Source organism: Drosophila biarmipes, chromosome 2L (assembly GCF_025231255.1).
Source record: "Drosophila biarmipes strain raj3 chromosome 2L, RU_DBia_V1.1, whole genome shotgun sequence".
Classification (NCBI taxonomy): domain Eukaryota; kingdom Metazoa; phylum Arthropoda; class Insecta; order Diptera; family Drosophilidae; genus Drosophila; species Drosophila biarmipes.
Genome location: NC_066612.1, coordinates 9,175,292 through 9,196,530, shown reverse-complemented (window position 1 = coordinate 9,196,530; position 21,239 = coordinate 9,175,292). Strand labels below are relative to the sequence as shown.

At 39.5% G+C, this 21,239-nt stretch overlaps 5 protein-coding genes across 5 annotated transcripts; 2 read left to right on the top strand and 3 right to left on the bottom strand.

The window, feature by feature from the left end:
• Positions 1 to 209: 209 nt before the first annotated feature.
• LOC108032490 (PRL-1 phosphatase) lies at positions 210 to 4,449 on the bottom strand. Its single transcript, XM_017106311.3, has 8 exons — positions 4,190 to 4,449; positions 3,957 to 4,123; positions 2,582 to 2,713; positions 878 to 2,519; positions 715 to 818; positions 635 to 651; positions 562 to 575; positions 210 to 391 (listed from the first exon to the last, which is right to left on the bottom strand). The coding sequence occupies exons 1-4, from the start codon at positions 4,307 to 4,309 to the stop codon at positions 2,408 to 2,410; spliced, it is 531 nt and encodes a 176-aa protein (XP_016961800.2). The 5' UTR covers positions 4,310 to 4,449; the 3' UTR covers positions 210 to 391; positions 562 to 575; positions 635 to 651; positions 715 to 818; positions 878 to 2,407.
• Positions 4,450 to 4,604: 155 nt separating this feature from the next.
• LOC122818819 (uncharacterized) lies at positions 4,605 to 7,070 on the bottom strand. The gene is made up of 3 exons (XM_044094070.2): positions 6,906 to 7,070; positions 5,435 to 5,512; positions 4,605 to 5,045 (listed from the first exon to the last, which is right to left on the bottom strand). Exon 1 carries the CDS (start codon positions 7,038 to 7,040, stop codon positions 6,912 to 6,914), a length of 129 nt encoding a protein of 42 aa, XP_043950005.1. The 5' UTR covers positions 7,041 to 7,070; the 3' UTR covers positions 4,605 to 5,045; positions 5,435 to 5,512; positions 6,906 to 6,911.
• A 7,191-nt stretch (positions 7,071 to 14,261) lies between these two features.
• Positions 14,262 to 15,830, top strand: LOC108032825 (uncharacterized). Its single transcript, XM_017106840.3, has 2 exons — positions 14,262 to 14,478; positions 14,542 to 15,830. Exons 1-2 carry the CDS (start codon positions 14,413 to 14,415, stop codon positions 15,553 to 15,555), a joined length of 1,080 nt encoding a protein of 359 aa, XP_016962329.1. The 5' UTR covers positions 14,262 to 14,412; the 3' UTR covers positions 15,556 to 15,830.
• A 180-nt stretch (positions 15,831 to 16,010) lies between these two features.
• Positions 16,011 to 18,571, bottom strand: LOC108032759 (cdc25-like protein phosphatase twine). Its single transcript, XM_017106752.3, has 2 exons — positions 18,259 to 18,571; positions 16,011 to 18,168 (listed from the first exon to the last, which is right to left on the bottom strand). Exon 2 carries the CDS (start codon positions 18,166 to 18,168, stop codon positions 16,882 to 16,884), a length of 1,287 nt encoding a protein of 428 aa, XP_016962241.1. The 5' UTR covers positions 18,259 to 18,571; the 3' UTR covers positions 16,011 to 16,881.
• A 116-nt stretch (positions 18,572 to 18,687) lies between these two features.
• LOC108032574 (WD repeat domain-containing protein 83) lies at positions 18,688 to 20,340 on the top strand. Its single transcript, XM_017106473.3, has 5 exons — positions 18,688 to 18,844; positions 18,923 to 19,041; positions 19,111 to 19,183; positions 19,489 to 20,019; positions 20,078 to 20,340. Exons 1-5 carry the CDS (start codon positions 18,766 to 18,768, stop codon positions 20,200 to 20,202), a joined length of 927 nt encoding a protein of 308 aa, XP_016961962.1. The 5' UTR covers positions 18,688 to 18,765; the 3' UTR covers positions 20,203 to 20,340.
• Positions 20,341 to 21,239: the final 899 nt, after the last annotated feature.

The window sequence follows — 21,239 nt, the reverse complement described above, 5'->3', positions numbered from 1 at the left end:
AAAACAATTTGTATTATATGAAGGAGTACAACGCGATCATCTATGTTAGTGGTAAGAATAAAATACCATGTGTAATTTTCATGGAGCGCGCTGTATGGGTGCCGGCAGAGGCTGAGCAGAGCTATAAGAAGCATAAGAATCCCGATAAATGGGAATCTGGCGACCGCAGACTTAAACCCCCCAATTAAAAATTAATTTAGAACCATGTATTAAAATTGAATGGTTTTTCGATTTTAATATTTAATTAAACAGCATTTTACAATTAATTTGGGCCTTGAGTGTGGCCTCTTTATATAGCTCCTGTTTTTATTGCGCAAACAGATTTATACGTTTTCTTCAGAAACAGATATTGGTCCCGAATTGTTTCCAGTAAATTACTGGCATTGACATACTGGAAGAGAACATTGCATTATTAACAAGGGGAGGACTATTCCAACTGAGCACTTGAAAAAATCAGTTTCCGTACAAAGGGGGTTTTCACAGTATATAACGATTTTTACATATGCTTAGTTGAAATAAACTTCCAACAAATTCTAAGACATAAAATGAATATTGACTTACAGTACCGTGTACATCTGAAATATTTCAAATTAGTTAAGTTATGTTTTATAAAAAAAATGTATACCAGACAAACCTATTACATTTTGAGACCTTTATATAGACAAGGAAAAATACTATTAGATAATTAATTGTTAAACAAACTTATTTACAAACCTATTGGGGCAAGATTGGTTATCACTGTACAGCGACTTATGGTGCAGACCAATTTCGTAGAGGAGATACTCGGTTTCATCAAACAACAGCTTAGTCTTATTTGACTTTAGATAATTTTGAGTTACAAATTATATTTTTTCTGTGGGCTTAGAGCACATCTTACACTGTTTTCATTGCAATGGCTACGTGGCATCAAGAAAACCAATAAAAGTAAATAGTTCCAGTTCGACATTTCGTGTGTTTTCCTCAGCTGAAAGTAGTTAACTGAACGAACGAAGTTGGCTCTCTCAACTAAATAAAATCTCATTAGAACGTATCAATTATCAATTCTTTAATGTCGATAGTCCATAAAAATTCTTTTAGTCGTTACAAAACGATGAGATGAGTCGAACCCAAAATATAACAAGTAATTAGCCAGTTAGTATGTCAGTTTTTAATTTTAATATAGATCATTTTTATTTCCTTGTAATGACTAACATTTTAAAAAATTACAATTCAATATTTTGGATAAATTATTTTGTAAGCATTATATTTGTTTTTATTTTCGGCTTGTGTTTTTTCTTCGTGCTTTTTCATCGCCTCCTCTCAGACACAATAATTTGTTAATTTGTTGTTTACAATAAGGTTTAATTTTTTTTCATGTTCATTTTCTCAATTTTTCTCGTGTTTTTTGTTGCTGCTGCTGGTTCGAAGTATTCTCTTTATTTGCTTGATTACTGCTTGCAATTTTTGAGTCTAAATGTATGTAGTCATTAATGTAAAACTCGGTAGTTTCATAATACATATGTATATTTAATTACATATATATAGATACATATATTTGAGTCACACACAGATGCACAAGGAGTTATGCACTTGTGTGCGAGGCTGATTGGTATTGTAGTTTTCAAATAAGCATCTTGTTTAGCATTTAAAAAGCAGGCTCTAATATAAATAAATGTGTTTTTATAAAGTGTATTAAAAATCAAGTATCTATTTAGATGTATGCCTTGCTTTGTTAATAGCTAAAAAGTGTCACTTAAGAGGAAATTAAACAGTAAAATATAAGTAAAGCAGATTTTGAGGGGGCTACGCTCCAAACTAATATGCGATTAAGTACATTTTCCCGTTTTTAGAATACGACTGTTAAGTAGATATTTTTTCTCCCTACACTTTTCCTCTATGTTGCTCTTTAAAGAATTTTTTAATATTTCCCTTCGCTTGCTGATTTAACATTTAGTTATTTTGTTTATTCCAGAATATTTTAATGCAGAACAACAGGGTTTTTCTACTTCAACGAGCCTTCTACAACCATTTAATGGGGTATACGGGCCCGTTCATAATTAATATATGCGTGTCTGTTTGTATTTGCTGTGGGTGTAAATCAAACTCTTTTTTTAGCTTGGTATGGGGTGGCTGAATCGAATCGTAAAATAACATTATAAATTACATTAATTAATACATACAAATTACACAATTGTTGCCAATACATTTCAATTTGAGATTTGAGGTTTAATAATTACTGGGGCTGTGGTTCAAATTTTTCGTCTATAATTTTGGGTTCACTGTGGTAGTTGGTTATTTCCGTTTCTCGTTTGGTTGCCTATCAATTCATATTTCTTTACTTGCTTTTCTATTCCGCTTGCATCTTTTTTTGTTTTTGAAAAAATGAACACTTTTTATCTGGTGGGAATATACATATGGTTTTGGAAATCTATTGCACACAACATGAGTTCTTATGGCCATTTTTGTGCTTTAGTCGCGCCTTTGGCTTGTATTTCTCCAAGAAGGATAGCTGCTTGGCATTGATGGCCCCACGTCGTTTACTAGAAGAGATTAAATTGTTGAGTAAATAAGATTCATTTGGCTCAGTTCAAGGAGTACTCACTCTCTAATCATTTCCACAGCTGCCTCGTATTTTAAGCCCAATTCAATCAGTGCCAAGGCAACCAGAACAGGAGCCCGTCCCAGACCAGCCACGCAATGTACGGCGACGCAAGCCTCGGGATTTTGCTGATATCTAAAATGTGTGAAAACGTAACCATTAGAAACTTCAATGTGATCCAAAGACCTCTTCTTACTTTAAGTAGTACAAACTAAAATTGCTTTCGGCTAAGGCCTTTAAATCTAGTTCTACGCTTACCGACAAGTTTCATTATCAACAAATGCAGTATTATTATAAATTGCCGATGCTGCCTCGCCATTATCATGGAGATTATCATTGGCTGTTAGCGGAATTGTATCTGTGGCCCGACCTGATGCTGCGGATAGACTGGCTCTGGTTGCTGAAGTTCTTATTGCAGTTGCAGTTGCTGTTGTTGGTGGAACTGTTTTTGGTATGTGTCTGAGCGAGAATCGCTTATGTTTGTAGTAGGATAGTGTGGCGCTTGTGGACTTTCTAAAACTATGGGCACAGCAGCAGCGGTATCATAAAATAGCACACGAAACGAATCATATAGGAAGGTAAGGTAAGTTCTCGTTGATCAAGTTTGATAGCTTACAGGTAATCAAAGTCGTTTATGGTGGGTGGAGTTCGAAGTTTTTACAAAACGATAACGTTGAGAGAGATTATGAGAGAAGGAATGTGCAGAATTTTTGATTTAACTAAAATCTGTACAGCAACTTATAACTGATGAGCATTGGAAATAATACAAAGTTAGCAGCTAAGGCGAAAGCGAGGACTACAAAGCAGGGTTCTATACATCTTCTGAATGTTATTTTCTCATTGAAAGTGTGGATCATTTTTTGAACAGCTCATTGGGTATGTGGCTAGCGCAGCTTGTCGATTTTCGTTGGCTTTTATTTTGAGTTAAATTTGGTCATATTTTGGTAATCAATCGATTGAGTGGCACAAAGCAATAAATAATACTGAATAAATTGATTAAAATCACTTGGTTACTTTTGGTATATTCGCGTTTACTTCGAATATGGTTAACGATATCTTGGAAATTATAGGTATTTTTAATAAAATAATACAGTATAATCACATATGTCTACACTATGATTAGTAATGCAACTATTTGTACTGGAGCTGTGATTGTTATTGTACTAATTCCGAACTAAATATGTAAGATATCCTAAGATAAATTTTGAAATACTACAAAATAATAAAACTTGGTTATTAAATTATTTATTTAATTATTGCTACATCAAAACAGTTTCAGAGCTCCAGTTTTATTGTGAAAATTAAATGGCTTACGCTCAATGTCAAAAATGAGTTTAGAATTCAAGAAGGCTTGCAAGAGCCTTATTATTTCACTTACTTATCCTTTAAGACCTCAAACCACTCGTCAACGACTTGTTGAGGCGGGAAGGTGCCGTCCTCAAAGGCCAGGTCCTTGACAGTAATGCCTTGTGTCTCGAGCTCGTCGGTGTTATAACTGGGCTCGCATACGCGCACCACAGTGTTGACATTGTTCTTTTTCAGTTCCTACGAGAATGATACACAAAATTAGTGGGGTTCCGGAATAAGATGATAATTGCGGGGGTAGCTCACCGTAATGTAATGGTTAATTGTTATGTCTGATGGTCGATCGGTGATTAGGAACTTCATGCCCTTGTACTCGATTAGAGCGGGGGCTGGGCGCAGATCTTTTTGACGCATGGTGATGCTCATAAACAATTACAAAAGCAGTTCTGAAGGAGTTTGTCTGGCTCGTGTGCACTTTGTTGTGTTAAGTCTGTTAATTTCTTACAATCTGAGGTGTGGTTTTTGTTTGGTTTTTACAAAGATTTGATTGGTTTTTCTTTAACGGAAGTTGTATGATTTCTAGATTAAAAATTCAGCGTGTTAGAGGCTTACAATTGAATTAAGTTTATGTCTGTGTTATGTATAAAAAATAAATATAAATATAATTAACTCTGATTTCGTGTCGTACGCTAAACGATTTACACCAAGACACAAACCTAAATTATCGTTTAAGTAGAAATTAGTTTTTCTCCTTTAATTAAGTACAATTTTGGATTTTTCTTCTATCACAAAGAAAATCAAGCAATTTTTAGTGACCGAAAAATGATTCCCTGTTAAGTGTCACACTTTTTTTGTAAGCTAACAAAAATGATTTGGGCTCAGTTTTAGTTTTGTTTTCGAAAATATTACAACTTTTTCTCAGTTTCGTTGTTAAAAATTAAAATATCTCCTTGCTGTGATATGATCTGCGATCACCGCGATGCTAAAAATTTAGTTTTTTGCTTTCTCTCCCATAGATTGACAGACTTTGGCTTATTCGGGCCGCTGCTGTCGCGATATCAGCCGATCCGTTGACGGTATGTAGCTGATCTGATCCACACCACTCCACTTATCCGTGACCGTGTTCACTCAGGCTATCACCGCCTTGTTTGAGGATTGCTGCCTGCAAGAAATGAGACAAGAATGAGTAGAGCTCCAGACAAATCTGGCGTTATGCGGTTCGGGCTGCTTTGTTGGCTTTCCCTTTGTTCATTCAATTGGAAACAATTCGTGGGAAACTAAAAAACAATTTAGCTCAATTACACGCAATGAAATAATTGAGACTTTCGCCATTTTCGTCTCACACTGCCCTCTTATCCATGCGGCTCTTCGTTCTTGGCTCTTGGCTCGTGGGGGCGGGTCAAGCAGGCAATTGTCCAGAAAGGTCACCGCGCCTAAGTCGCGTAGTAAGTCAAGTGACCTTTCCATGGCCACCCACTCACCCGCCCGCACAACTTGAGCCAATTAATTTAACAAAAAGCCCAGATCCTCGGCCTAAATAAGTTTACTCACTTTTTATTTGTGCTGTGCCTGGCAGTATTCTGCACTGTCTAGATGAAACTCCATAGATGTGGGAACAGGTCGAACCAACTGCAAATAGAAATGGAATACCAGAGTCAATATTTAAGAATGATATTTATGGCTTTCATGTATTTAAAATTGTAGGTTTATTTTTAGGAATAGCTGACCCAAAAAGACTTTATATAATTTGAAGAAATATTGGATTTTAATTAGGAGGAACTGTGTTTCAACCCACTTGCGCAGCTAAAAGCTTTTGGCTCATTGTTTTAAAAATCGATAGATGGGCACTCCCAAAAATTACATGCCAACGCAAAACATGTAAAATGAATAGAAGTGAAAATAGCAAAAACAAGGAAATGGTACTACATCATGTTTTTAGGTTTCTGCAACATTAAGAAAGCAAAAAGGAAACCCGAAAATAATGTTATCAACGAGAATTTATCTCGGAAAACGAGGAAAATGTAGAATAGAAAACTCGCCAGTCAAGTGGATATTTTAAAAACTTGTAGTCACATTTTCGGCGTGTCGGTCATCTGCTCTCCGAGGAAAAGCATTAAAAATATTCCCTAAAAGCGATCCAAGATAATTTCTGCTCGCTTCCAAGAACATATATTTACAATATTTATATTCCGCTGTTGTTCGTGAAACACATATGTGAAAAATGAGTTCGCAAATGAAGACAGAGCCAGAACAATGATTGTATAATATGTATTTCCCCTATGTACACATATACAACGTGCATATCTACACGAACGCGATAACTCTTAAAGCAAATATTCCATTTTTTACGGGCACATCGCTGCGACCTGTGTTTATTTTTGCATTTTTGGCCTAAAGTAGGCGAGCAGTTCTATTGAAATTTTGGCCAACCATTGTTACCGGGAACGGCCATTTGGATTTTAGCGGAATACATAATTGAACAGCGAATGTTGTAGAAACGCGTGGAACTAATTAAGAAGCGGGTGCAAAAAAAAGGCGGAGGGAAGAGAGAGCATTTTTTGTTGATAGAAGTGAAAACTTTTACTTGTTGTTTGCATGCAGCTAGTACATACTAGCACATACTAGATTCGCCTGTCTGTGTGTTTACCTCATGACACGGTGGGCAACAACAACACTTTTTGTTGATGCTATTTCCCAGTCGGTTTTTACTTGTGACTTATGCAATGTATTTTTTGTATTTTGCGTCTTGGCGAAATTGAAAAGTCACACACAGGCGACTGTATAGCTACAGTATAGCCTGTGATACTTTTGACGAGGTAACCGCAAAGGCAATGATTATTTGCTGATTACGATGGGGTTTGTAATGCGGCTAAATGAAATACCGATTAGATATTGGCCGGCGCCGTGGCCAAGAGCCAAATCGATTTTATCCGCCGATCGGAAGGCACTCTCCTATCTCAGTTTTTAGATACTACTGGTCGGTGGTTCTGCACAATCTTGCAGGCCGATAAATCAGAATTACCTATCGTTAATCGCCCGTGATGCGGCGAGAAAGGATCTCGATTAGGTATCGACAAGTGTCGATTCTGAGACGTTGATCGATTGCGATTACCACACTTAGCAGACGCGTATTGCTGCGCGATGAGCTCTCTCTCATGTTTTGCTATCGACTGGCGATTGTCAACTCATCGCCGCCCATTTGTACGGCCCAGTGTCCCTCTTTCCGGCAGTAAGTCTCCACTGCCGGGGAGAGCGCAGAGCGAGTCGCATGACGCACATCTCTCCAATCGCTCACGCGAACAGATTTCCTCCCTGCCCCACCACCCCCACTTCGCCCCCATCAAATATTTTACAGTCTGCTGCATATTTAAAGCGCTTTAAAGGTCCTCAGTGCGAAAACAATGGGGGGAAAAACAATGTAACCCCATTTTGTTGTTAAAATAATATTTACAAATATTTGTTATTTACCAGGAATGGATATTCTGGCGTGACAAGTTAAACCTTATATATTGTAGCAACAGTATCAAGTTCTCTCAAATTCCTGAATTTAAAAATATACGGACAGAATAAATTATAATTTGACAAAAAAAAAAAGTTTAATAAATTTGCTTATTCATCCTTAGGTTATCTTCGTAACACAGAAAAATTATGTTACTTATTTTATCCGTACTATACATATGTACATAGCTGATAAAAAACCTAATGTCAGAATAATTAAAAAAAAAGGGAGCCTGCTTTCACTATTTTTGTGAACATAGCTGTGTTTTAGAGCGAAATAAATCCTACACGAAAACAAACTGGTGTTGACATCGTCCAAAAAACACTTTCATTTATGGCCAAAACGAATCATAAATTCATGTAATTGCTCGCTGTTTTAGAGTGCTGCAAATGGATAAAGACATAAAAGCAGTGGATATGGAATTGAATGGGCATAATGTGTTCTAATTGTGTGGGAAAGCTATAGCCTTCGAAACGAGTGCATATATAAAATATAAATAATAAAAGCAAGCAATAATTTTATTATTACTCAATTTAATTTTATTTATTTTTGTAGTACAAAATATAGTTTAAGATAACTAATTAAACCACTTTTTAAGTGCGCCAACTCTGCTGAAGAAAGTTTTGCGGACAGATACAATTTTGCGGAATACCAAGGTCATTTGTTATTTAAGGGCAATAAACAAAGTTAAATGCGGCTTATTATATGCACAGCTAATGAAGGCTAAAGCGCACAAAACATGTAACTTAATATGAGAATAGTCGTACTTTAACCAGTTGACTCTTATCGAGATGCAAATGGCATGACGACACTAATAGCTAATTGTGGGTATATAGTTGTTACTTATTATATGCTTCTATGTATCTGTACGTAGTCGTCACACTCGACTGCCCATAGATACAAATACGATTCTCCAACATCGTTGAGTTTAATTTAATTTAAGGTAACTTAATTTTAGGTCATGACATGAGCTAGGTAGCTAGCTTTAATGGTCTTTCCCTCCTGATTTTCAAAACGGATTAAAACATCTTAGAATCTAGCAAACACACTTTAACAAAATGTATTTGCAATTAAACCAAATCTCTTGAACTCATTTGGTAAATTTGTTTTGCTGACACCTCCCTTTCCTTGTTTTTCGGGGCAGCAGATGCGTTTTGTCTGAGCTCTAAGTTGATTGGACTTTCCCGAGACCAGGAGCAGACAACATAGACTGCGGGGCAGACAATGGAGAAACAAAGAACCCAAGTAGGAGCCCAGAAACCTAAGGTGAAAACAAAACAATTGAATCCCCGTGTGTCTGGGCTTGGATTCGGGGTTCAAAGTACTTCGATTCAGTTCCCTTTTTTTGCCTGGCAGCTTTCAGTTTTTGTTTAGACTTCAACTTCAGTCCTGGGTAGGCAGACAGTCACATTTCGGCGAGTAATCGCATCATTTTTTACAATCTTGTAAACAATTTGAAAATGACTAACGGGAAATGTGATGAGGGTAGCTGCCAGTCAAGCCTCAACTTACTAAACTAATGTCTGTCTACAGGTGTCAATACAACCAGACGGCAACGCCAGACACAACGCAGACACACTATACACCGAAATCCAATGGATTGCGCTACTTATTCATAAACGTTTTTTCTTCAGGCCTCAGCAATAAAACTCAGCAGGAACTCGGCAGACTAAACACTGTTTTCGAATACTCACGACAGCATAAACAGGTGAGAAGATATATTTGATGAATTTCGATTATAGCAATGATATATTCGACATGACATACTTAAATCTTTATATATTTAGCACTGTGAAAAATACAAATATTATTTTGGGTTTCTGAGATTTTAAAATAAACAAGAATTTAGAGAATCAAGGGAAAATAATATTAAAAAGTTTTATAGATCTTTAATTCTCTTGAATAAAATTAAGATATTTTTTTACACTGAAATACGATGGATACAATTTATTTATGATCTTAAACTTAGGGAAATTTATTTACAACAAGCTTGGTATAATAATATATGATCTTGAATTTAAGAAATTATTTTAAAGATTTATAAATCTTTAATCATGGTACAACTAATTTAAGGTCGAAGTACACTTTATTTAAAAAATTTTACAGATCTACTTGGTTCGGAATATTTATCAGCTAACTAATCATATCTACTAAACTTCTGAAAGCCCAACCTGTAGGGTTGTCAAAGTTCTGTTTACCTTAGTTAATCAAGCCAAATACCCATAAGACACACAAGTTCTCAGGACAGGAAACCTCAGGTATTAGGAAACCAAGATAGACAAATAGACCGCAAAAACAAATGTCCGACCGACAATGCTTCGCTTCGGGCAGAGCAAGCAACTCAAAATGGGACTGGGTCCAAGTCCCGAGTTATTGATTTTGCGACTGCCAATGGAAGAGGGGCCTGACCATCCCATCCCATGGCCACCACAACTCACTCCCATCCTTAATTTCGTTATTTCGCCATAATGGAAATTTTGAATTCGCCCCGAAGCTTCGCTGTGTGCATCCTGGCCGAGGAGGAGATGAGCAGGAAATGGCAGCTATGGGGCAACTAAAAACCCAACCGTCTTTTGGTTGCCAAGTGGTCGACTATGGTTTTCGTGACGCACCACAGGCGGCTTCTTATGCGTCATCGTCTTTTTATCGAGCAACAGCTGTTGTTGTTTGGTTTTTACACAACAAAAACGTAACAAAAACAATAAATAATAATAGACAATCTGGTTTTGTTAGCGCAATTATCAAATGCATGTCTCTGCCACGAACTGCACGTCCTTCAAGGTTGATTCAGAGACAAGGAGGAGTGCAGGGTTGGCACTGGCAAATTGTCGTTTTACTTGCTAGTTTTGGGTGTTTTGCCCTAACCAAGGGCAGGGCAAAACTATTGGGGACAAGCCGCGCGCACTATATATAGAATAATGTGGGCGGTGGTCGTCGGTGGGCGGTGGCATTTGCCCCATTTCCCTGCCACCGCCCCCCAGCGCCCACTGACGTTTGTAAATCGTATTGCATGCTTTGTTGTTTGTTTTTTGGTCTATTTTTGGATATGACATGTGTTGGTGAAATTCTGCACACAAGCTGCCAAAACGTGACAGCAGTAAAAATACAGCCCCATGACATATAACCAGGAACAAAAGTCTGAAAGTTCCCAGCGACTCTCTTTCCACATCGCAAGTTCTAATTAGCAATGTGTAGGGATAGTTCGCAGTTGAGTGCCAGCTTGGTGTAGCAAAGAAGCGTTCCTCAAGACGCTCCGAGAACCCATAAATTCCCATTAATCAATATGACCTCAAACAAATTGGTGGCAACTCTTTAATGATCGTAAATTCTTTCATATATCTCCAAGAATTCAATTGATACTTGTGTGTGTTGGAATATAGAACATTTGAGAACTGGTGGAAAGCAGATAAACGCAGAAAACAGACAACGAAATGCAGACTGGAATGGGAAAAAGAGGAAACTGAATACACAGGCGTATACGTAATCTCTATCTTTATTTTTACCCCTGTGCCGGGTTTATCGTTCGAGCACTTCTGAATAATTTCGATAAGAAAATCGAATTTTATAAAGTGTAAGATAGGGTTGTTTACGAGATTAAATGGGTAGTTTACTATTATGCCAAAATACAGATAGTTTTTGAGGAACCAACATAAAAGATGTATTATCCTAACAGTATAGCATATTTTTAAAATATATATTTTTAAATTTTTTTTAATTATCAGAAATGTGTAAATGGTCTGCTAACTGATGACGTCTTTCTTTGAACTCGTTGGGAAAATTTGCGATAAACCGGATCTTTAAAAGGTTCTCCCCGTTTGATACGCTTATCTCTGCGCTCCTGTTTTTTATCACGAATAAATAATGAGAGAAAATCAACACTCAGCCGAATGAGATCTTTTTTTTTGTTTGTCTGACCGGGGTAATATCATTGAACTTGTTCAAGGACAAGAGACCCCAAACGGAAATAAAGCGGAGAGGAAAATAAATCAGACAAGAGAATTGGTTTGAAAATTTGATCTCGGCGTGATATTCAACCCCCAGTTGGGAAATAAATGAACTCCCGTGGGTATGTGCCCTCAAGTTTTTTGTTGCCGGGTTGTTTTTTGCGCTCTTTCCATTCCAATTGACGCAATTCACAGATATCGATTAGCAAACATTGCGATCGAGATAAACGCAGTCGCAAAAGTGCGACAGGTAGAGATAGCAGCAAATCAAAGCCAAACCTTGTTGAGTAACTGGTTGGGGAAATCGAAATGTTGTGGGCGAAGAAGGAAACCTTTCCACTACAATTGTGCTACGTCCACATTTGCTCGGTATAAAGTGCCAACTGATTGGGCCATTTCGCTCAGAATTCGAATCTCTTGGCTGCGGCTTTTGTTTACTGTTTGCTCTCACTTTGATATGATAAATCTGCCTAAAATGTCGTCGCAGATTAGATATTATGTGTTTCTCAGTGTATGTACACTGCGAATGACGTATGTAGGAACTGCCACAAAAAACATGGTAATAGGAGGCGCCCAGTGTTAGAAGTTTCACTGGGGCATGGCTAGCAGTTCCTGGCCTGCCCTGGTTCCATTCGGATGCTAAACTGGGTCAGATACTCTCGTCTGGCGACAGAAGTTAGCCAGGTAACTGGGTCAAACGAAAGTGAAATGAGTGCGTTTACATATTTAATTTGGTGTGTAATTGCTCTTTCTATGATGAAACCATTTTTCATCTCTTATGCGTTTTTTATTCATTATAGGAAAATCTTTTCATCTGCACTGACAGCAGGAGGATGAACATAAGTCTTAAAAAAGACTTGAAAAGAAACTACTTTCGTTTTTTCTTGGACTAGCATGCTTTTCCTATTTCACATCATCTATAGCATTCATTTATTTTAATATGAATATATATTCTTTTATGTTTTATTAGCCTATTTTCGGTTGATCTTTATAGATTTACCAGTTAATACTTATTAAAAGTATAACAAATTCTTACAGTGGAATAAAGGTTTTTTATTTTGGGACTGCCCCACATTTTAACTTTAAGATGTTTAATATTTCGTAATATTTTCCAAAAAAGATATAAAGTCATTCCAATTTTTTTCATTTATCTGTTAGATACTAATATAATATTAATATTCTTAGCAGGCTTTTAAGCTAACTATTACAGACCTTGGGAGAAAGTATAGAAGGGTATTTTAAGTATTCCAAACCTGCATCATATGTGCAATATTCGTATAATTGTAAAAATCAGTATATGCTCTATTTGAAACCGGAAAATCGTTAAAATTTAAGGCATACAAATTGTGAATAGGAAAAAAAAACAAAAGTAAATGCCAACGCACACATGCACACCCCCTTCGTGGCTCTCGGTGTGTGGGTGCCCAGTGCCGTTTGGAACAATTTGTAACAATGAAATGTATTATTTGAAAATACGTGGTTTTAGCGGATCCCCACCCACACTTACCACAATTGCCATACACATTTGAGTATAACTTTTGAAGCTTTTTTGTTGCTTTTCGTGCACGAGAAAATTGAATTCACGTCCACACGCACACAGTGACGCACCGCTCGACTCTCACAGACACGAATTCCACGAATGCAATTTCCTTGTGTGTGTACGGCCACAACTCTCTTTTGCCACTCTAATTGACTGTATCTTCAGTTCGACTGTTTTATAAGTGTTTTATATTGCATATGATTGGCAATCGCTGGCTTTGGGGCAACATTAACGCGAAGTTCGCTTGCTGCTTAACCTCAAATTTCTTTGTCGCACACAGTCTCTCACACACACACGCAAACTCACACGGGCAACGCGAGGCGGAACCAATGGGTTAAAATCAATCAAATTCACTTTAGTTTCGGGGGAAAAGGATCCTCGCAGCCTGCAGCACAAGATTGCACAATTTTCCAGCGTTTGCCAGGTGTAAATTACTTGTAATTGAAATAGACGTTGCGACCTGCTCTGCTCACGAAAAAAATTTCAGACGAATCTATCGATAGGTTGAACTTAAAACGCCTCTTGCTGTCGAAGAGGAAGAAACCTATCGATAGTTGAGGTCTGGAAATCTCTGCGTGGTATTTTGCAAATACCTAAAAATACCAGAACTACTATTTTGATCCTTTTTTGAATCCGTTCAAATTTTAAAAGTTGTACATTTAAATGATTGTTTTTTACAATGTTCTATTTTTTAAACACAGCTTGAAATTTAATTAATTTGGGGCTACCATAATTTAAACATTAAATCAATTGTTGGGTCTAAAGCTATCAATTCAAAATCGAAGGAATCAATGAGGGACTTACATAACATATTAATCCATATTTAACACATAAATTACACTAACTTAAAAAAGAATTTAAATGATTGTATTCTAAAATGTTTTATTTTTAAACACCGTGTAAAATTTAATTAATTTGGGGCTACAATAATTTAAGCATAAAATCAATTGTTGCGCTTAAAGCTATCAATTCAAAATCAAAGAAATAAATGTGCTGTTTTATGTTAATATAATTATGTGTTGAATATGGATTAATAGATTATATAAGTTTCTACGATTTTCATTGAAATAAATTATAAAAATAGATTTATTTAATTTAAATAACGTTTCAGCGCCCCTCTTTTATAAATATATATTATTATTTTATATCAGCTTTTATTTGTTTCAAATAAAATATAATGCATAATGAGAAAAAATTATATTGATATTTGTAATATAGTAGTTAAAGGGGGTGATACAAAAATCTTTCTTCGGTTGGAATTTTGTGGAGAAATGTACAACTATACGAATTCCAACCGATCTATTTTTTAGTTGTTGGGGGTACTCACACTGGCGTGAATGCCCCTAGGTAAAATACTAACCAAGGAGCTCCCCTACTATTTAAGTATTTTGCACATCCGTTCATACATACGTTCGCCTGCAAAAGCAAGCGTTGATCATACAAATTAGTCATCCCACCTTTTGCCGACAATAGCCGCAATATTATCCCAATAATTCGAAATACTATACGGAGAAGTATTTTAAATCGCCAGATAATCCCAAGGGGCATGTCCAAGCGAAAGGCCGAAGACGCACAAACCGACAAAATGGCAACGGCGGAGAAGGTTCCACAGGTTACTAAAAGCCAAACAAACTATTCGCATGTAAACAAATAACCATAACTATTGCCGCCACAGAATGATTACACCATTGGCCTGGAGGATCCTGTGAAGGACTACCAGAAGCTCATCGAGACACGTGTGCAGGTGGACGAAATCGTGGACGATGATGTCACCAAGGAGAATTTCGATCGGACGGCTGCATCGGCGCGTGACGTCATCTGGCGGCTGCTGTTCGACGAAGCCAATGCTGCGCCATCGAACGTGGAGAAGGCCACCCAACTGCTGGAGGAGTACCGCGGCGACGCCTGCTTCTACGACCCAACGCCCTACAACGAGTGGATTGTCAAGCTGAGGGACGAGGTCCTCAAGAAGGAGCTGCTCGACTTTTGGCGCGAAGTCCTGGTGAAGAAGCAGTTGGGTCCCTGTTGGTCACGCGACTGCGATCTGTTCGACAGTGATGACACACCACCGCTGGAGTTCTACGCCCATGCCGGCTGTACGGCTCCGTTTGCAGCCAGCCTGAAGGTGCGGGCTGCTCTGGAGGAGAACGCTTCAGAGGATCCAAATAGTCCGGCGCTGCCCACTACTCCAGGGGAACTCAGTGCCGATGACAGGGCCGCCTTGACCGGTGAATTCGAGGCCGTAATCACCAAGGAAAACCCGCTCGAGGAGTACCGCTCGCTGATGAAGCGCTTCGTCCTGACCAAAATCATTGTGCCGGACAGCGTGCACCACGCCAGCGTGAGGAAGATGGCCGCCGCCGCCAGGGAGATCATCTGGAAGCTGCTCTTCGACGGCACTCCCTCGAACGAGGATCAGGACAAGGCCGCCGAGCTGTTGCAGGAGTACAAGGGCGATGCTGGTTTCTACGGCCCAGACGAGTTCAACGGCTGGATTGTTGAGCTGAGGGATGAGGTCCTCAAGCGGGAGCTTCTCGACTTTTGGCGCGAGAAGATGGTGAAGTTGGAACTGGGTCCCAGTTGTTCTCGTGACTCCGACTATTACGACAATGATGATCCCCTGCCGTTGGAGTTTTACGAAAAGGCCGGCTGCAAGGCGCCCTTCGAAGCGACTACGGAAGATGATTAGGGTCCCTTTGGACCTGTGACATAGTGTTTTACCCCTTGGAATGAAAAATAACAGCTTATGTGAGATATAAGTTGGCTAAGAAATGAACAGAGTCAAACTTGAAGTACATTATTTTGGTACAAGCTGAATTTATTTTTATAAGCCATCAAAGTTACTTTCCTTATTTTCTGAAACCCTGGTCGGAGAATCTCTCGAATTGAAAATTGTAAATTATTTGACATTACGCGTGTCAGCATTGTTAAAAATGAAAAACAAATAAAAATGTTTTCTGGAAATTCATACTTTTTTTACTTTGGCAGCCATGGGATCAACGAGAAATGCTTAATCGGCTGAATAAATAAGTCTGTATACCAACCATGTTTCTTTACGAATGTTTGCCGAAATTAAAAATTTCGTCGCGAACCTACAGGAATAGAGAGAAGCGAATATAAAATAAATTAAAACCAATTCGTAGCTTGTTTTTTCTGATGGCTTCATTTAATAAAATCAAATGTAATGTTATCCTTTAGATTAATAAGTAATTCGTTCGCGGGCTTTAGCCACAAACTATAATTTAAACTTAACTCTTAGTAACACCAAAATCAGTTTGTTAAAAAATAAGTAATAAGGTTTATTAATTCTATAGATTCCTATGTTGAGATCCATTAGTGTTTGACTATTTTTAATTTAAATTATATTTAATGGCACATTGACGTTTAATAGCGTCTTCAAAAATTGGATTCTTTTCATTGTATCACATTTTTGTTGGTTACTAAAGATACTTCCGGTTTTCCTTAAACCTTATTGACTAAAAAATCTTTAATTTTGCTTACACATATTTATATGAATATTTTTAATTAGAGTAAAATAATTTTGTTTTGAACTTGAAACTTGAAAAATATAAATTTATGAAAAATAAATAGTTTCAGCTTGGCTTGTATTCATACATATTTAAATCAATTTGGTTTATTAAAACTATAACTAAACACTAAATTCTTTTTCAACTTAACTAATGAATGCCGAACACAAAATTAACTAACATAAATTTCGAAAATTTCACTTTCACTGACTAGAGAACATGTAACCATTTCCAGTTCTTGTTCCCGTTTTCACACAACGAATAACTAAAATCCAAACTCCGGAATTGGAACTAAACATGTACAAGTAAGTCTAAAGGGCTTTCACAACATTTGAATAACGCAACGAGAAATAAACAAAAAATTTGCGTCCTTAAAGAAAACATATTGTTGAGTGGTAAAAGAGGGCATCCGTTGGTTCTGCTAGAGATCTCAGTGGGCACCTGGCAGGCAGATCGGATGGGATATTTTATCTGGAGCCCGGCAGACCTTACTCGGCGTAGAGCAGGCGGGATCGTGACTTCCGGAGGCCTCGGGAGCCTCCACCGCCGATGCCACTGTCCCCACCCTCACCGCACTGCCAGGACTTGGTCTTGGCTCGGAAGTATCGGAACTCATCGTTGTGCGCTGGCGCCAGCATGGGCACGTATTGGCTGGGGTCGCACAGCTGGGCGTACAGGCCGAAGAACTCCTTGTAGCCATTGTGCAGGATATACAGCTCGGGGTAGTCCAATGCCGGGTAGTTGTGAGCATGCTGGCTCCTGTCGTTGCTGCGCAGGAAGCGCAATAGTTTGGGGCCCCGTTCCGAGGAGAACTCGCAGTGGAACACATAGATGCGACGGTCCTCCTGATTCTCTGTCAGAGGGGGAAAAGCTTCCTGTATCTGCCCGCGTGTGTATAGATTCCTCGCTCCTTGTATGTGCCCGCCTAGGAACTCGTAGGGATAACGACAGTCGATGATCTCGTAGCCACCTTGGCTGCCCAACTGCTGGTCGAATTCGCCTTGAATCAGCCTGGCCAGTGTCTCACTGGAGATGGTCTTCAAATCGCGATGTCTGACGCCCGTGACCAAACAGGGCAGTGTGCAGGGCTTGCTGAGATCTCCAATCAACTCGGGCTCATCGCCCAGGGCGCTCATGATCTCGGCATCGTTCATGGAGAGGGTCCTGGCCTGCAGCTTTTTGGAAGCCATGTTGGCGGTGCCTTGGCTCGATGCCTCCTCATCCTCTGGTTGATTGCTGGGCATCAAACTCAGGCAGCGTCGCAAAGAACGTGGTTTGCTGGCGGCTTCTTCCTTCTCAGGATTGCCATCCGATTTGAGCTGCCCGCTAAGAAGGACCTCCAGGTCATCGGGTAGCTCCAACTGCTGGTCCTCGGCCGAATCCAGCTCAAACATGGCAAGGTACTCATCGTCCAGGGAGTTGCCAGAATCGTAACTGGAACAGGAGCTGCTGAAGCTGCTAAGGGTGCGCGAGGAGAGGCTATCGAAGGTGTGGAGCGTCCTGGTCGTCTGCTGGCCCCTCTGGGTGGACTTGGGTGTGCCATCGAGTCGGGCTCCACGCATATTCTGCGACAGTTCGGTTATGGGCGACAGAAGGGAACTGGCGGGAAGGTGCCGCTTGAGCATCTTTTGCAGCGGAGTCTCCTGTTGGCCGGCGGGCTTGCGCCTCTTGGCCTGGTATTCCTGCCCATCTTCTAACTTCTCCCGGCCACAAGCCGCCTCCCCGCCACCCGCCTCCTCCTCCTCCACGTCGAGCATCAGCCGCTTGCTGGCCATCTGCAAAGTATCATGAAACACAACAACAAAGTCAGCTGTAAGCCGGCAAAATCAGCTGGATTTCCTTGGTATTCCGTAAATACCCCTTACCCTGATCTATCTGCGGCTTTATATGTTCGTTGGCTAGTCCAAGAATTGGCCTGCAGCATGCGCACTGGTTGTTATTGCCAAGATTCCTCGCGCTTTTCCTGTTTCTGGCACGTTTCCGTTTCGCTTTTGCTGGTCAAATTTATTGGCGCCTTCACCAACTCCCCATTCTTCGGCTGCCAGGAACTCACCACACCACCAGCGAAGTCACCACGGCGCCATTTCGAAACTGGCGCGCTTTCAATGTTTGAATTTTTCTTTTACTTTTTGTATGTTTGCATGTTCCGTTGAATTGTCTATGTCAAAGGTCAGTTTGTTTTGAAGCTTTTGGAATGCGCAGCCATCTATGTTAGTGTTTACAAAAATTATTTATAAATTATAAAATGGTTTGGTTGGGCTATCGATATATTGCCTCATTGCCCTGCCATATATCGATGTTTCGAAAACACCCACCGCTATTTTGTTTACCTTTTTTGAAGGAAAGGAATTGTTTACTATTATTTATGAAATATGCCGGAATTTGAGAACTTTAGTGTTAAAACCACAATTGACTGCAAGCAAGGAGCAGTCCGCGCTGTGCGCTATAATGGTAAGGCCTTTTATATTAATTTATTGCAAAGAACTAACCAAAATGTTTAATATGTTTTCATAAAATATATTTATTTAGTTGATGGCACCTATTGCTTGAGCTGTGGCTCCGACAAGAAGATAAAACTCTGGAACCCTGTTTCAGGACTGCTCCTCAAGACTTACGGAGGTCATGCAGACGAAGTCACGGATGCGGCGGTACCTAAACCTAATACCCTTAAATTAAATTAATTTTTATTTATTTAATATATGTTACCCTTATTTCAGGGAAGCTGTGATAGCAGCTATATTGTCTCCGCCAGCTTGGACAAGAGCATCATCTACTGGGATGTGTCTACTGGTGAGTTAGAAACACTCAAATTCTTTAGATTTAATATGGTTTCAATCATCACTTCAAGGAAGATTTACTTCAAGAATTTAAAATATTCTTTACACAATTAAGTTAGTAGGATTATTATTTATATTATTCAATTTAATTATCATTTGTAAAAAATATTGAATCACACCCATTATAAAATATTTAAAAAAGCATAAATACCATTTTTATAAAACATTAAAAAAGAAAATATCTTAACTTCTTAAGACAAAAAGAAATCAGGGATTTAAATAAAAAATACACTAATAAATATCTAATATCAATTCCAGGAGCCCCAGTTCGCCGACTGCGAGGCCACGCTGGTGGCGTCCGTTGCGTCTGCTTCAACGAGGACTCCTCCGTGGCCATTTCCGGGGGCAGGGACAACGCCGTCATGTGCTGGGACATTCGAACGCGCCGCCTAGACCCCGTCCAGGTGATGAAGGAGGCCCGCGACTGCATCACCACGGTGGCCACAAACGAGAACCGCATCTACGCCGCTTCCCTGGACGGCTGTGTGCGGACCTACGACATTCGGGTGGGCGAGCTGACCTGCGACAAGGTGGGCGAACCCATCACCTATCTGGCGCAGACGCGGGATGAGCAATGCCTGGTGGCGGGCTGCCAGGACAGTGTGGTGCGACTGCTGGACTGCGAGACTGGAGGTCTGCTCTCCGAGTACAAGGGACACCGCGGAGATGACTACCACATCGAGTGCGGCATACTGGCGAACGATGCTCACATAGTCACTGGCTCCAGTGATGGAGATGCCTTCGTCTACGACCTGCTCGAAACCAAAGTTCTGCAGCGGATACGCATAAGTATGGTTATTGTAGTGCTATATCAACTATATAATAACCCATTGGTAAAATCCCTCAGGTGATAATGGCGGAGTAGTCCACTCTTTAGCCACTCATCCCAAGCGGCAGGAAATGCTTTTCGCCAGGCGTCGGGATATGTACGTTTTCTCCACCGATCTGCAAATCGAAGAGGAGCAATTGTAGTTTTAAATACCATAGAAATTAAGTCAGAACTAGAATGAATTTGTGTTTTAGACACTTCAATCGATTGTGTCCACAGTGTAGGGATCATCTGTCGTTGCCAAGTTAAGATCCATCCCAATAAGAGTGTTAAATACATCTTACAAATCCCCCCATAAAAAAGTTCTTTGTATTTTTGTTGAGGGAAAAAGGAAAAACCATTTATTTGACATAATTTGTTGTATTTTTTGTTTTCATAGAGCATGAATGTATGTAGTAATATGGGTTTGTTGTTTTCGCATGATCTGGCTTAAATATTCTTCAAGGTTTCGTTTGCTTTAACTATGAACGGCCTGCATAATGTTTCCCTAATCAAATGTCTTTCGAATGCGGACGCGTGGGCGAGGAGGCGTGGCTGCATTGCTGCCTCCTTCATCATTCTCATAGTCTCTCTCCTGGTGTGGAAAATGCGGGACGCCAAGCCGCGGCGACGCTGTGCGACGGGCAGTTTCTTCAATTCGAAGGGGGGGAATCCCCAGGAGAGTGGCGCCCGAGCAGGGGCACTTGGTGTCCCAGCAGCCAGGCGCTTTCAGAAAAGCCAAAGAATCTTCAAACAAAATCGCACAGCGTCGGCGCAGCTTGGCGAAGGGAGACAGCTGCATGCTCCTCTCGCCCGCGCGTGCGCATTCTTTTCTTTTTTAAAGTGTGTGTGTGTGTGGGGGGGGGGGGGTATCCTTGTGGGGGAAGGGGGTTCTAGGGATTCTCGGTTAAACTCTCCGATCTTGTCGTACTTAGGTTACTAAAGCATATTAAATATGTATGCAAAGTATTTGTTTATTGTAGTTTAGTAGTAATATTATGTAATGTTCCGTTACTTATGTTCGTATGTACTCTGCATGTATTATTTATATATGTTGTGGTAGGTATGCGTAATTCGTATATAATTTATATTTATATATATATATATATTTATATAATAGTTTATATAATAAACGTTTTCACTTGCTTTAGTTCTGTTTTTCGTTTTTCGTTTTGCATTTTTTTCTTTTTCTTTTCCTTTA

What these genes read in the sequence shown, in the direction of transcription:
- LOC108032490 (XM_017106311.3), bottom strand. Translation starts at nt 4,309, where the DNA reads ATGAGCATCACCATGCGTCAAAAAGATCTGCGCCCAGCCCCCGCTCTA. An exon ending in CAATTAACCATTACATTACG is followed by an intron (nt 4,124 to 4,189) that starts GTGAGCTACCCC and finishes TCATTCTCGTAG; the next exon opens with GAACTGAAAAAGAACAATGT. An exon ending in TTTGAGGTCTTAAAGGATAA is followed by an intron (nt 2,714 to 3,956) that starts GTAAGTGAAATA and finishes CACACATTTTAG; the next exon opens with ATATCAGCAAAATCCCGAGG.
- LOC122818819 (XM_044094070.2), bottom strand. Translation starts at nt 7,040, where the DNA reads ATGAGAGAGAGCTCATCGCGCAGCAATACGCGTCTGCTAAGTGTGGTA.
- LOC108032825 (XM_017106840.3), top strand. Translation starts at nt 14,413, where the DNA reads ATGTCCAAGCGAAAGGCCGAAGACGCACAAACCGACAAAATGGCAACG. An exon ending in CGGCGGAGAAGGTTCCACAG is followed by an intron (nt 14,479 to 14,541) that starts GTTACTAAAAGC and finishes TTGCCGCCACAG; the next exon opens with AATGATTACACCATTGGCCT.
- LOC108032759 (XM_017106752.3), bottom strand. Translation starts at nt 18,168, where the DNA reads ATGGCCAGCAAGCGGCTGATGCTCGACGTGGAGGAGGAGGAGGCGGGT.
- LOC108032574 (XM_017106473.3), top strand. Translation starts at nt 18,766, where the DNA reads ATGCCGGAATTTGAGAACTTTAGTGTTAAAACCACAATTGACTGCAAG. An exon ending in CCGCGCTGTGCGCTATAATG is followed by an intron (nt 18,845 to 18,922) that starts GTAAGGCCTTTT and finishes ATATTTATTTAG; the next exon opens with TTGATGGCACCTATTGCTTG. An exon ending in CTACTGGGATGTGTCTACTG is followed by an intron (nt 19,184 to 19,488) that starts GTGAGTTAGAAA and finishes TATCAATTCCAG; the next exon opens with GAGCCCCAGTTCGCCGACTG.